Raw genomic sequence first — 14,987 nt, forward strand, 5'->3', positions numbered from 1 at the left:
CTGTTACTTCACGATGTGGAAAATTGGCAAGCTTCCTACAGTCAGTTCTGAACTCTTATCAAGATCAGCTATTTATAATTATTACTGTCAATGTCTGCCTCCCTTCAAGAAACGATAAATTCATCTCATCAGAATGACCTGAACTGTGCCAACCTACCAAGAAATGAAGATAATACAAGTCATAGACCAGCATAATGTCCTCTAACGGTGGTAGACAGAGTGCTGCTGTGGCTTAAGAAGTATCTGAACTGACATTTAACCAGTTGGTTGCATGCTCTTGCTTCCATCCTCAAGGCAGCAGAATTGTTCTACTTCGCAACTTAATTTTCTTAACCTAACAACTTGTCAGACCTGATTAGCCAAAAGGCACCCAAATTCATTAACTTAAATATATACATCTGTGTCAAACAAATTCTATATTCAGAAACCAAAGAACCTATTTAATCCTTTTAAAGTGGTTAAAAAAAAATCGCAAAACCTTACAAATTCTATTGTGTTCCTGGGCTGCCTGGAAGCACTTAACTTTTTTTGGACCTATGCTTATTGAAGAGAAGTTGAAACAAGGAAGAAGTTTGGTAGAAGTACCTATTTAGAAGGAATGCAAAAGCATGGAGGCTGTTTTTGGAGACTTTTAGAATGGCTGTAGAAGGGCAGGGCAAAATTTCATGTTAAGTGAGGCTGGTGGAGTAGGAAGGTGGCTGTGAGCCCCAGGAAACTCTTAAAGAAAAGCCAGGATACTGCCAGTTGAAGTGGCGTGGTTGGATATGAACAGTGATCTCTGGGAGGTTAACGTAGCTTCCAGAGTTCTGCTACTGGAGTACTGAAAATCATGGAGCAGGAGTTGGTGACCCCCCCAGCATGTATGCCAGAACATGGCACACATTTTTTTTGGCATGCCACAGCTGGTCCAGGCTGGGCAGCTGCCACCAGCCCTGAAGCCTAGGCTGTTTGCAGCAGGCAGCAGTCAGGCTCCAAGAGTGGCAGCAGCTGCCCAGAGCCCGAGCTGGCTGCAAACAGGTGCATTAGGCTCTGGAGCCCTGGCTGGGCTCCGCGGTGGTGGTAGCTACACGTGTACCTCGGGGCAGATGGCAGGAGAGAGGCCTGAGGCAGTGCAAACCCAGCCCGTCCCTCACCACTAACCTGGAGGTGTGCATGCAGCCACCACCACAAACGTGAATTGGGCCCCTCCCAGCTCCATCGTGGTCTGTTCCTGGCACTCTAGGTTGGGCTATTTTTAGCACTCCAGCCAAAAATGTTGTCAGTCCCTGGCATAGAGTATTTCCAAGCCTTAAACCACATGAGTCACCTTTTTCTTCAACTCGCTTCTACACACAGTGGGCAGCTCTTGATTCCAAGAGGAAATTAATTCTGATACGTTTTCATTTTCTTTGCGGTCAGCAGTCAAGCTACCAATGTAGCTAGCAAAGAAAGCATCGAGTGTAGGAGAGGAAAGAGACCAGTTCAGCCTGTACTGTTTCAGTGTGCAAACCTATAAAGAGAACACTGAAAAATATGGTTCCCTGAACTCTAAATCCTTTGACTTCTGGTTTCTTTTGATTCTTGACTGGAGCACACTGTATATGGCTACTTCAAATACATTATAAAAATGGAGATTGCATTGTAGTCATTGTCAAAAAGAACAATCAATGCATTTAGCTGTTTGGCTGCTTGAACTGACCCTGAATTTGGGCAGGTGGAGCTTGGGATTTTTGTGTAGGCATGTTTACGGGCCATTTCTCCTAAAAGTATGAGCACTGTTAAGCAACTTCTGATGTTTGAATCGTCCTTAAATTTCAGTGGTATCACTCTGTCAAAGTAAAGGGGTCAGTTTTCACTTCTCACAGCTGTTTTGTTCCAGGCTGCTGTTCAGATTCACACAGATATTAGATCTACAGTTTGTCTTGTATTTGGAAAACTTAATTATCCAACCATAGAAGTTGATCTCTATCTTTTTTAGTTTTCAGAGATTTAAATATAGGTGCCCTCAGTATTCTGTAGAAAAGTCAGGGGCACTTATCCTGGTTAGCCTTAATTCTATTTTGTTTTAGGGCAGTGAGTTAAAGTGCATCTTCTTTTCAGCATCCAGTGGTTGCATTAGCAATCTTAAGTGGGCATCTAGAATATTAACCAAAAAGTTGCTTGTAAGATAGTCTGATACTTGTTGTTTGAATTATAGGTAGCACAGGTAAGGGCTACTCCTGCCATTTCCTTTTGGCAAAATGTGGATGCTGTGGAAGGCTAGTGATGACTAATTACATGTTACTGCCTGGTTTCATGCCACCTTCAGAGCTAACTGACTTTCAGATTTACATCCCAGGTAGGGGCAGCAGTCAGCCCCTTAGAATGCAAGAAAACATTATATGTGGGCATGTGTACACAAAACAGGGGCCCTAAAAGCGGTGGGTTTTAAAAAACACCACTTCAATTTAGGGCTGATTAAACTCGTGTCATGCACACACCCTGTTGATCTACCTGCCTCTCTAGTGGGGAAGGGAGGGCATGCTGCTGGCGGGTGGAGCAGTCCCTGGGCTGTGGGGTGGAGGGGGGCTGGTGCTTCCTTCTGTGGCAGTGGCGGCCCCCCCCCCCGCCCCCAGGCAGCACACACCCACAGGCACCTGGCTCAGGCGGTCTTGGGAGCACACTGCAGCCGTGGAGGGAAGCACCAGACCCCCGTGCAGCTCAGGCAGGCAGGCTCCGGGGGGCAGGGAATCAGGCTCACCACTTTTCTTGGGCTGCTGTCAGGTTGCCTGCAGGGCTTCCTGCAGAGCTGTGGAGCTGCACAGCGCCCGGTGCTGTGCTCCATGGCTGTAGGGGCAACAAACTAAGACTCTTTGAAGGAGTTTTAGTTTGCTGTGCCCCAAGTCATTTAAGGTGCGTTACGCTGCCAAATTTCCTACAGCAGCTGGAATTAATGTGCAATATGCCGCCGAGGCGTGCAGACATCGACACCACTGAAGTGGTGCAAAAGCCTTTAGCCCGCTTTAAAGTGTTGTGCATACATGCCTCCCATTTTGTCTACACATGGCTGTGAGATTGTGAATAAGTGCAAGAGAATCACCCCCCCCCCCCCCCCCCAAAAAATCTTTGATTTCAGATACTGGCCTCTAATGTTTAGAATATTTTACTGTAACTAAGGAACACCACTCTTTTACAACTTCTTGTTTCTAAGACGGTGGAAAATAGCCCTGGAAAGCAAGGGCCGCGTAGTCTGCTTAAGATAGATTTATCCTCTTTGATCGACTCTGGCCAAGTATTCGTCTAACTTGCCCTTAAACTGCTAGTGATGGCGATTCCACAGCCTCTTGGCAGTCTGTTTCAGTGTTTAATTGTACTCACAGTTAAAGTTACTCTTGTTACCTAATCTCAGGCTCTTGTGAACAGAATGAAAATGGTTTGTCAATCAAATCCCTCTTCAGGTCTGTTTTTCTGTAGACTAAATCATTCTAATTCTGCCATTTTTATCTTGGTTTGGTTGCTGGGATCTTTTAACACTTGATTTGATCAGACACTAAGGTGCACCCCTCCTCTCCCAATAAAGATCAACTGCAGCTTTCTCTTTGGTAATAATGTTTTTTTTTCTTTCTGTAGCAGCAAAGAAGAGAACGGGAAGCTCGAAGGCAACAGGAGCGTGAGCAGAGACGGAGAGAACAGGAGGAGAAAAGACGGCTAGAAGAAATGGAGAGGAGACGTAAGGAAGAAGAGGAGAGGAGGAGAGCAGAGGAAGAAAAGAGGAGAGTAGAGAGAGAGCAGGTGAGCCTCTGATGTAGCTTAAAGCTCACAAGTTTGTTTTTTCTGTATTAAATTGGAGTTGGATTAAAAAAAACCAAACAGTTCCATTAGAGAGCCCACCTGGCCTCTTCAACAAGTGCATGAAAGGAAAATTTGAAGTCGTATGGCAAGTTCAAGTGGTCTTCATTTGGCTTGGAAAAGTGAGTTCTTAAACGTGCATAAAAAAGATCTAAACTCAGATAGTACTAGGGTTTACATAAAACTGACGTAAGGTAGCAACATCTGAGTCAGTACAGAAAATTGGTTTTTGATCCATCCTGCTGGAACAGTAGTTTTTGGCAGGATCAGCTCCTGTCAGGAAGAGCTCTGAGAAAATCTGCTTTATTGGATGTAATTATTTTGGCAGTCCTTGGATGAGTTACATCAGAGGGTTTGTCAAAACTGAACAGGTTGTTTGAAATAAACTCAATACTATATTACTTTGAATTGCACGGTAACTTTCTTTAGCTGGAAAGAATTCACCTACAATTACATGTGCCAATTAAGAATTTAAGAATATCTTAAGTACTGTAAATGTGTTCTTTAAATATTTTAAGTAGAGAAGAGAAGTCTTTCAAATTGTGAGATACTTAGCAGTGGTACTTATGCATGAACTCTGCATGCTTAAAAATCCTTTATAAAACTTAATCAGGGTAATAATTACTGTGTATATAGTAGCTAGCAAGGAGTTAAAGATTAATTCCAAATGAAGAGCCCAGTACTCTTCCGATAGAAGATATCAGTTGTGAAATTTCCATTAACTTAAGGAAAAGCAGGGTTGAGCCTGGAAATATTTCAGACTACCACTGTGAAACTGACATGGTCCCTCTTTTTTTTTTTTTTCTTACCCCGGCAAATCTTTTTGTGTAGGTTTATGCTAAGCTAGTGTCCATCATCCGTTTATCATTAAACTTTATAGCTCCCATCACTGTATCACTAATTACTTTATGCATACACTGTCAGTGTGTGTGTGCGCGCGCGTGTGTAAATGTGTGGATGTGGTATTTGTGTGAGCATGCATATGTTATATGCTTTCATTAATTGCATGATAGGATGTTATCAGCTTGGACATGGTGCTTCATAGTTAGCTGTTATAGGGGGGCCAGATGAAGCAGTGGGTAAATATATTAGCTTTTGACCTCTTGATATACAGGTGTACATGTGGCTAGATCACCAGAGACAGTTTGGTCTAATATCTGTTTCGTAGTAGATGTCTGTTTGTGTCATAACCATTGCATAGTTCAGCAGATGTGGAAGTGTTTGTTCAGTATAGGCTTATGATTATGGTAGGAGTGGAGATTGTAGGTTAGGTCTGAACTGCACTTGGCAGAGCCCCCCTGTGGGGTAGCTTGCACAAGGTCTGCCTGCACTAAGTCTGGATGTCTAGTTGTTGCTAACAGTTCATCACACCAGCGCAACAAACTAATTTTTAATAAACTTGCATGTAATTTGTGTTGGCTGTGTTGAGTAAGGCTTGCTGTATTTTAACCTTCAAAACTTTTAAATGCATTTGTTTCTTTTTTCAAACCATTTCCAAACTACATAAGCAATCAGTGACTCGGTCCTTGAAAATCACTGTTGTCCAAACTGGGATACATCAGCCAACGTGGACGTTTAGATGACAGGGTTTTCCAAACTACTCTCTAAGCACTGATCAATCACTAAGTGAATTTATCATCTAAAGATGACTGGAAAAATAGCTTATGGTGCTCCACTCAGATGGTTCTGATGCATTCCTTGTGAATAAATTTATTGCTGGGTAATTTCTATGTGACAGGAGTATATCAGGCGACAGCTAGAAGAGGAGCAGCGGCACTTGGAAATTCTTCAGCAGCAGCTGCTCCAGGAGCAGGCCATGTTACTGGTAACGCACCGTATCTGTTTTGTTCAGTAGCTATAGGATTAATTTATCCTGGCCAGTTCAGTAGCTATAGGATTTGTTTATCCTGGCCAGTTCTAGGCTTCCCATAGTTGGGCACAGCTGCACTAACGGTATGAACAATGGAGCTTGATTAAAAAGCCATTTATGATAGCATAGCGGGTTGATAGGCATATATGAGAAGTACTGTATGGTCTCACTGCTTCCTGTGCAGTAAGAGGAGGAAGATTTATGTTAAAGTTGAACGTTTTGGTTTGGTGCTTGATTTTTTTGGAACAGACCTCAGCATTCAGTGAAGAACTAGAGTGCTTACATTGCATATCAAAAGCACGTGATGGGTAAATCACTCCCCCACCCCGAGACAATGGCCTTGCGTTGTTCCAAATCCTTGCTTATTGAACTTTACGCTGGATTCGGTTTAAATCATTTTGTAATAAACTCAGTTTTGCTGTAGCTCTCCAATCACAAGGTTAGCAATACACTTGCAATGTTCCTAAACGGCATGTGCTTCCTGTTTGGTCCAACTTAGTTCTCAAGACAAAACTTTTAACAAAAAAAGAAAAAAAAAATGGGCTGGTTAGGGGAATATCCTCCACAAGTTCAGTGTCATGACTTGAATTCCTTACACGTTTTCCCAAAGGAATACAGATGGCGAGAAATGGAGGAGCATCGACAAGCAGAGAGACTCCAGCGTCAGCTGCAGCAGGAGCAGGCCTATCTCCTGTCACTGCAACATGATCATAGGCGGCAGCAACAGCAGCAGCAACAACAGCAGCAGCAAGAAAGGAATAAACAAAGCTATCATACCCCTGAGCCAAAAGCCCATTATGAACCTACTGAAAGAGCACGTGAGGTAATTCTTGCTCTTGTATGTTAAGCCTGTTGTGTTTCCCTCATCTTTAGCAATCAGCATCTTAATAATTCTAATATTATAAAAGCCTTCGTCTGTCTGTCTGTCTGTCTCTGTCCATAATGCTTTATTTGCACTCTGAGTGGCTGTCTCGGCAGCCAGAGTGCTCTACACAGACAGACCGATGGCGGAGTGCCGCCATGACAGTTGGGACTGAAAGGCTGGAGGGGAAGCAGAGGGGGATGGCGGGGACTGGAGCACTGCCATAATGGAGGGGATGGAGCAGCGGGGGGCGAGGCCAGTCTCTTGGAGCCAGGGGCCGTTCTTGGGTCTGTTTCTTGGAGCCAGGGGCACCTCCATCATTCTTGACGGGCAGTTTGCTAGTTGTGTTATAAAAGTGTTCAGTGGACTTGTAAGCCAAAGTATCAATACTAGGCATTGGATAATACTGTAAAATAGGACTTATATTGCCCCAAAAAGGGAAACTTACTATTGTTCAGAGGCTTATAACAAAGGATGAAAGAAGAATCCTCACCAAGGGAAGCTATGGGAAATAGTCAAGTTAATTAAATCAAAAGTGTAGTTTCTCCTACTCTCATATAGACATGTTTTCCCCCCCCCCCTTCCTACTCCTTTCATAAAAGCAGCATTTACATTTCAGGAAAGCTCCTTGACACAGTTGGTGGTCTTTGTTTTCAGAGGTGCTCAAGGATGTGGGGGGCAGATTTAGGTTGGTGAGCTAAGGTGCATAGACTTATAGCACCTGCTTCCACTGCTTTTACCAATCCCATTGGTTCTTTCCCTTCACAAGAATAAGTTCTGCGGTCCAAAAGTAGATTAAGTCTTCCTCTGTGACAGTGTATGCCACTGATATATATCCTAGCAGGTGCTTTATGTTCACAGATCTTATTGGAATCAGTGTGAGTTCTTTCTGTTTAAATTTTGATGGTATTTGTCACTATAGTATGGGTGCTCTGCATATGGCAACATCTGGCCCAGATGAATACATTTATAGGGAGACTAAATATCCCTTTGGGGCTATCAAGCAGGAATGTTCATTGCAAACTATAATAATAGCCTTCAGTATACCTTTTATCATTAGTATCAATTGCTTTTGAAGCATTACTTTTTTTGCCAGAGGAATAAGGATAACAAATTCACTCAGTTTTCCGTAGATGCTGTAGTATGTGGATTCCCCATATTCTGGGCTTCCGGATCTTGTTCTCTCCCCAGTGCAAAATATTTGGCCGTTGCCTATCCTTAGCATATGTTGGAGGCAGTTATACTTGTCTGCAAAGCTGTACAGCTTGGTCAAACCTTTCTTTAATTTCCAAAAGCTTTGTACTACACTGCTGAAAAGCATGGTGGGAATTTGTCAATTAAGAGTTCTCATCTTATCTCTTAGCCTTATGACTTTTAAAGCTAGTTTTGGAGCAAGAGTGACTTCTCTCTTTTCTTCTTATTTATCCCTGAAGGCTTTAAAACTTTAGGCCTTTTAACCCTGAATCAGCCCTTTCTCTCCATTTTTTCCCACTCCGTTTCCTTTATGGTTGAGCAGGCTAAATGGAGTAAGCTGAAGGCAAAGAGGGGTGCCATCTGTAGTAAGATCCTCTTAGGAGCGACTGTGTAAGGTATTGACTTTCTTTGTTTGCCATAGAAACTCTCTATATTTACTGTGGGTGGCAGAAATACCTGTAAGTTCATGATCGAAAACATGATCAAGCCAAGGTTGGTTTGGTTCTCACTCCAGAAAGTCCAAAGAGGGAGTGCACACCATTTCCAGGGTTTCTGCTAAACAAGGATACTGGAGAAGGAGCTTATCTTATCCCAGAGCTGGATCTGGAATACTGGAGGGGAGTACAAGCCTAACATGATTCTTGTGTAGACAGTCAAGTGACCAAAAGAGCCTTTTTCTTTCCAGAATTAAAACCTTTTAAATGGTGATATTTAGAACATTGAATCCTGCTTCCAGGAGACATTTTAATACCAGTGGACCTGGCAGATGCTTCTCTGCATATATCCCGTCCTTTCCTTCCTTTTTCGTGTCCATGTGTGATAAGGTATTTAGCAGAATTTGCAGATTCGTTGGAATCTGACAGGGCTGCACCGTGAGTACTTCTGCTGTGTCCTCGAACTTGCAGCCTCTGAGCTGCCAGTTGCGTACATTAGTGCCCTTGCCCCCCCAGGTCCCCCATTATATCCAATCATTATTATGAAGAGAAAATACTAATGTTTGGGATCTCGATTTTCAGACTACTCAGGAAAGCTTAAATAGCAATGGGAGCTTGACAGATGGGTAAAGTGAACTTGCCTTTGTCATTTAATGCTGCCATAAAAAGCGAATCATCTTGTACCATCATAGATCATAAGGAAGAAATCTATAAGACCATCTTCATATTTTAGGCACATGGGTTCATCCTAAACCTGGAGAATCTCCTCCATCTTTGAGGATAACCTAGGAGTGGAGAGAAGAAAGCTACATTTCTCAGTGCAAGAAAGCTTTGATAGGAACCAAGCAGTGAAGTGTTAAGGAACCTCCTGCATATTTTAACTCTTCATACTGTCTTGATATCCTTCCCTTTTTTGTTACGGTCTAGTGTTGATTTACTTCGACTTTGTCGCTGCTCATCCAGCAATAAACTGATGACAACTGCAGAAAAAAAATCTTCCAGTCTAGACCAGCTAATTACTTTATCTGAAGAAAAAGTGGTGTAACAGCTTTTATATTCCTAAAGTACTTCACCTTGGTGATCATGCCTGCTTTCTGCTTGGTTTAGGTGGAGGATAGATTTAGAAAACCTAATCAGGGGTCCCCAGAAGCACAGTCTAAACAGACGGGCAAAGTGTTGGAGCCACCAGTGCCTTCAAGATCAGAGTCTTTTTCCAATGGGAACTCAGAACCTGTTCAGCCTGCCCTGCAAAGGCCAATGGAACCCCAGGTAAAAATTGGAAATGTTGGTGGGGTTGCAAGAAATCTGTACCTTTGAATAGATTTACTTCATTTTAGGATTGCAAATCTTGGCACGTAAGCCCCAGTTATGCTTCATGAGACTATGAAGGATGACTTATTCTACAGATTCGCTGCTTGTGTGTATGAGACTCATTTTAGAGGTAATGTGCAAGAAGGAAATAGCTGAGCTGGACTTCTAGGTTCTGGTAGCAAAGCTAACTGGATGCATGAACACCTCATTGTCATGGTTGTATTAATACGTAACGAACCTCTAAAACATTTGATCCTATACTCCGTAACTATACATAAAAAGAGATTACAGGCTACAACTTACAAACAGCTATAAATACAGAATTAAAATGAACTATTTAAATACACTTATGAAGCATAATGCACAATTTCCGTGCACAAGAATATTGTGGTTGAAAAACATGGGGTTTTTCTCCTTTTGATAAGTTGACAAAATTCATGAGTGGTGTGGCTAAAACTTTCCCTGGTTATCTTGTTGTGAATAGGCTTTGTAACACTTTTTGGCAACAGCAGCATCTGAACAGAAGGGAGAGGGGGAGTAATTGGGACAAAAAGTCACCTTTCACTCCTGCCTTCCTGGCTTGAATTTAAATTTCTAGCATTCTCTGAGAACACTATACTCATGTTTGATACTATATGCAGTCTATGCTGATTACGTCTAAAATCTTGCTTTCAACTTCTGCTAAGAAGAATTGAGCGTTGGTGCATTAAAAAATGTAGTAATTATATACATATTCAAACAAAGAGAGCCCTCCCCTTCCTAAAACTCTCGTCAACTGCTAAGTCTATTTTGTTGGTGAAAAAAAAACATACTGGAGTTGTGGCTTTACCTCATTTTTTTTTAAATTTTTTTTTACTTCTATCTTATTACAAAAAAGAAATTTTCAAGTAAATGACTTACTCCACATAATTAAAAAGAGGGTGGTCTTGGGAGTCAATATAAGTCTTACACTAGAAATCCAAATGTAGCTTTAACTATGGAGTCACTGTTGTCTCCATAATTTGTGCGTGTAGTTTGTGTGTATATATGTGTACATGTGCAGTATATGGTACATATATAACACATGTAGAATATGCATTTTTTATATATATATAGTCATGACTATAAAGGAATAAAGGCTTTTGATGTACAATTGTCCTTCAAAAGTTATGCATTATAATTAATTCCTTAATCAATAGATCATCTTTGGGTTACACATTAGGCAGTATTTCTTCGATTTGATATTACTTCAAATTGTCCTTCCAATTCGTGCTCCTGTGAGGCTTGCACAAGATCCATCAAAACAAATGGAAGAAGAGTCCCAGTACTTTGGTGGGCTTTGGGTCAAGTGCATAGTGACCATCTTATTTTTGTTTCTTTCTGGGGTAGAAGCATATGTGTTTTTGGAGAGTAGTGTGTTTGGAGAGCCTTTCTCGCAAAAATGCATACATACTGTATTTTCAGTCTGTTATGTTCTCTGGGTGCTTGCCGTGCTTTTAAGTGCATTAATTCCACCTCACGCTTGCCTAATGCCATAACCAAGTTGTCTCTGCCCCCGTCCCCACTGCCTGCCTTTATTCTGTGTCAATTGGAAAGTAGGTTCTACGGAGGCATTTGAATGTTTTATGTTTTGTTTTCTTGTAAGGTACAGTGGTCCCATCTGGCATCTCTCAAGAACAATGTTTCCCCTGTCTCGCGATCCCATTCCTTCAGTGACCCTTCTCCCAAATTTGCACATCACCATCTTCGTTCTCAGGACCCATATCCACCTTCACGCAGTGAAGTGCTAAATCAGAGTTCTGACTCTAAATCGGAGGTACCTGACCCCACCCAAAAGGCTTGGGCTAGATCAGACAGTGACGAGGTGCCTCCAAGGGTAAGGAGTAGAAAGACAGATGTTTCCTTTTTTTTTTTTTTTAATTTTTTCTTTTGAAGAATGTGGTAGTGTTGGCACTGGAAGAATCAGCCCCGTAGAGCCAGTGCCAGCATGGGGAACAGTGTTTTAGAAGGGAGAAGTTAACCAGTCAGTTAGCCAGTGATAACATGATAGAAGGAAATTTTGCAACCTCTGATAAAATTGGCTTATATTTATAAGCCATAGCTCTTGAAGAGAGACAATTTATTATGCAAAGATAATAAATCATTACCATATTCAGGAAATAATTTACAATATCCCTGAGCTTTAATTTACAGCTTAAAGTTAATTTTCTTCTTCCTCTGTTTGGCGAACGAAACTGCAAATTAAGAACTTATCTTTAAATTGAGATGGAGCTGAACAAAAAAGGAAACATTGAATGTGTATATATATATATATATATATATATATATATATATATATATATTTTCCCCTTCAACCTGGGATTTGCTGCTTCTGAATATGCTCTTGCCCCCCACCAGTCTTTGCCTCCTGCTAATCCATTACCAGCCATTTGTTTGGTTCCCTTGAGCTTATCCTCCTTATTCTCATGCTGTTTCAGCAAATTGCTTTGTGCCTCCCTTGCTTCAGTCAAAATGCCATATTCTTTTAAAATGTCTCCATAGTCCTGGAGGGGTTGGTGGGGTGGGTTGCTGGCTGTGCGCATCTTGTGTGGTAGCTATTTAAGTACTTAGACTAAATGTTCAGTTTTCCTTAATATCCTAACAGCAGCCCAGCTAAGATTCTTCATTTTATGGGTAATTTAGGAGTGGGGTTGGGGGTGGGGGAGTCAATGACATAAACTTCAACTTAGAACAGTAGCAATTTTCAAATCTTAAAACTTGTCCTCTACCAGGCGAGGCTTAATAGTTGCCCTTCCCTTGTCTTCTTCCTGTAATTAATGATTTTTTTTTCCTCCGCTAAGGTACCTGTAAGAACAACATCTAGGTCTCCTGTCCTGTCCCGTCGAGATTCTCCACTGCAGGGCAGTGGTCAGCAAAATAACCAAGCAGGTCAAAGGAATTCCACAAGGTTCGTAAGTTCAGGATCTTTCCACCTCTCCTATGTCATAGAGAAACAACAGTCAGAAGCCACACTTTCCTTTACAGGCAGAAAGCCACTGGTATTATCTGCTGGATGTGAGGGAAGGAAGAAAGTGTATGAGGGTTTTTTGTGCCAGTTAATGTTGAGATTCCTTGGCACCAAGTATTTCAGTAAACCCCAACTGAATTTATTTTTTCCCTTTCAGTCTTTGAAGCAGCTATCTAAGTAACCCTCACAGCAATTTCAAAATATGTTTAAAAAACCATTTAAAAAAAGAAAAGAAAGCAGCAAAAAAAAAAGGGGGGGGGGGAATTTATGCAAGCGTTTATTGTCAAATGGCATGCTCCCTGCTATGATTTGAATCCCTTGCATTGCACTAGCGTTCATCATCATTATTGACAATTCCTCACAATCAAGGATGCTTATCAATATGATTGTGCTGGGGTAGCAATATGTGCAGTTCTAGGTGTTTGCTTGGGTCATGATCATTTTACAGCTCTCCGATGTCAGTGTGTTGCCACCTAGCAGAAGAGCTAAGCATTGTTGATATTTTTCCAATAATAATGATAATAATGATTATGACTAGCTCCTGTGGTATGAAGATAGTCAGTACAGCTGTTATTCATGTCATGAATTGTATTAAAAACCTAAATGCAAAGATTTAAACTTTCTGATCAATTGTTAACAAAATTCTGGTAAGTAACAGCACTTGATTTTTAAGGTTGAAATGGAAAATCTGAAATTAAAGTTGGTAAGAACATTCTTTTCCTCTGCCTGCCCCTTTCCCTTTCCCCTTGCTCCCCACCCCAAACAGCAATATAGAGCCTCGTCTGCTATGGGAAAGGGTTGAGAAGCTTGTACCAAGACCAGGCAGTGGCAGCTCTTCAGGTTCAAGCAACTCTGGCTCTCAGCCAGGTTCCCATCCGGGATCGCAGAGTGGCTCTGGTGAACGGTTCCGAATGAGATGTAAGGCTGCATTTTATTTATTTATTTTCTTCCTCCCCCACAACCCCTGATCTATCCAGACTTAATATATATATACCTACATTTGGATTGTGTGGCAGTTCATAATAATAAAGAGCAATAAATATTTATTTGAAAGGAATTTTAAACATAAGTGATCAAAGATCAGCAAGTTCTGATTCTCTGCCAGTTGCTTTCCTTTTAATAACTCATGGAGGGGTTGGGAGGGAGACAGTCTCATTAAGATTCATATTCAGTTACAGTTGTATTTGACAGTGTTAAAATATTTGACTAATTATCCAGTACTTTTTTGCCTATAATTTGTTGGCTTTTTTCTACCTTTGTGTGAGTGTGTTGGCTACCATTGTATTCTGGTGCCTTAGGTGGGCATGAAGACAGACTTCTCTTTCAGATCCAGATTTGTTGACTTTTTAGTTATTCTACTTCTCCACATCTCCTTGAGTTAAATGCAAGGATAGCAACGTACTGCTGGGTTGGGCATGGGGTGGAAAGTAAGGTAAAACTGAAAAGGTCTCTAGTGTGTGAGGTTTTTATTTTTTTTAATAGAGAATGATGAATCCATAAAACTATACTTTGGAGTAGTACAGACAACCCTCGCCATTCATGGGTGATAGGTTCTTGAGATTCCCCGTGAATGGCGAAATCCACGAATACGGTACTGTGTTCATGAACATCATGAATGCAGTGCCCCCGGTGGTTGGGGTGGGGACATGGCTGTGCTGGTGGTGGTGGGAGCCTGGCAGCGGCAGGAGCCCAGCAGTGGCAAGTGTGGAGCTCCCAAGGAGCTCCTGTAAGTGTATTTAAGATGTGGGTTCAGCATTCGCAAATATTTGAAACTGAACGGTGAACCTGCGAATAGCGAGGGTTTCCTGTAGTTACCACAATCATCTCCACTCATGCCATAAAAGAAAAGAAAAAGCAACTTTATTAAATTTCAGTTGCTCAGGATGCTTCTGTTGCTGCTTAATTTTGGAGTAGGTGTTGGCAACATATGACCCATGGCTCCGGAGGGCTTTGTTGACATTCCAGCGGCAGGGTCTTCACCTATGCTGGGGCTGGGCAGTGAGGAGCTTCACTGAGGCTGAGTGATTTGGAGCTGTGCCCATGCCTCTTCACTTCTCTCAATCTCTCCCCTCCCATCAGTTGTGGTACAGGCACAGCTGCTTGGCTGAGCATGGATGTGGGCAAAGTCTTCAGTCGCTGAGCCCTGACCCACATGAGCCAGGTTGTTCTGGCCCACAGCTTGGAAGGGTTTTCATCCCCTGTGTTACAGCATATACAGTTGTAATGTGTAAAGCATTTTGTAGGGGGATTGGAGTGGAAGGACATCTCATAGTGAAATAGCTTTAACCCTGCAATGCCCCACTGCTATTAACCCATATAAACTACTGAGCTGAGCTGGCAATGAGATTATGGGCTCGGATTCCAGACTGGATTCAGTGTGTGTGCTTGCCCTGGTTTACATCTACCCATGCAAACCAATGTGTAGCTCAAGAGGTGCAAGGTGTTAGAGCTAAATCCTTAGTTGGTGTAAATTGTGATAACTCCACTGGCTTCTGTGGGGCTGTAAAAGGTAACTCCACTTGC

General features: G+C 42.0%; 1 protein-coding gene across 4 annotated transcripts in view; it reads left to right on the plus strand.

Annotated features, from left to right (window-relative positions):
* The window catches only part of MAP4K4 (mitogen-activated protein kinase kinase kinase kinase 4), a 217,776-nt gene that overhangs the window by 172,935 nt on the left and 29,854 nt on the right, over window positions 1-14,987 (plus strand). For 2 of the 4 annotated variants that reach the window (XM_090020650.1, XM_090020658.1), the window contains exons 13-19: window positions 3,589-3,750; window positions 5,546-5,632; window positions 6,288-6,500; window positions 9,275-9,436; window positions 11,103-11,333; window positions 12,298-12,404; window positions 13,231-13,382. In XM_090020650.1, coding sequence (XP_089876776.1) covers window positions 3,589-3,750; window positions 5,546-5,632; window positions 6,288-6,500; window positions 9,275-9,436; window positions 11,103-11,333; window positions 12,298-12,404; window positions 13,231-13,382 — 1,114 coding nt within the window. The remainder of the gene's footprint in view (window positions 1-3,588; window positions 3,751-5,545; window positions 5,633-6,287; window positions 6,501-9,274; window positions 9,437-11,102; window positions 11,334-12,297; window positions 12,405-13,230; window positions 13,383-14,987) is intronic. The other 2 variants (XM_090020664.1, XM_090020671.1) reach the window with 1 other exon arrangement.

This window comes from Crocodylus siamensis, chromosome 1 (assembly GCF_052110815.1).
Source record: "Crocodylus siamensis isolate JL-2025a chromosome 1, ASM5211081v1, whole genome shotgun sequence".
Taxonomy (NCBI): domain Eukaryota; kingdom Metazoa; phylum Chordata; order Crocodylia; family Crocodylidae; genus Crocodylus; species Crocodylus siamensis.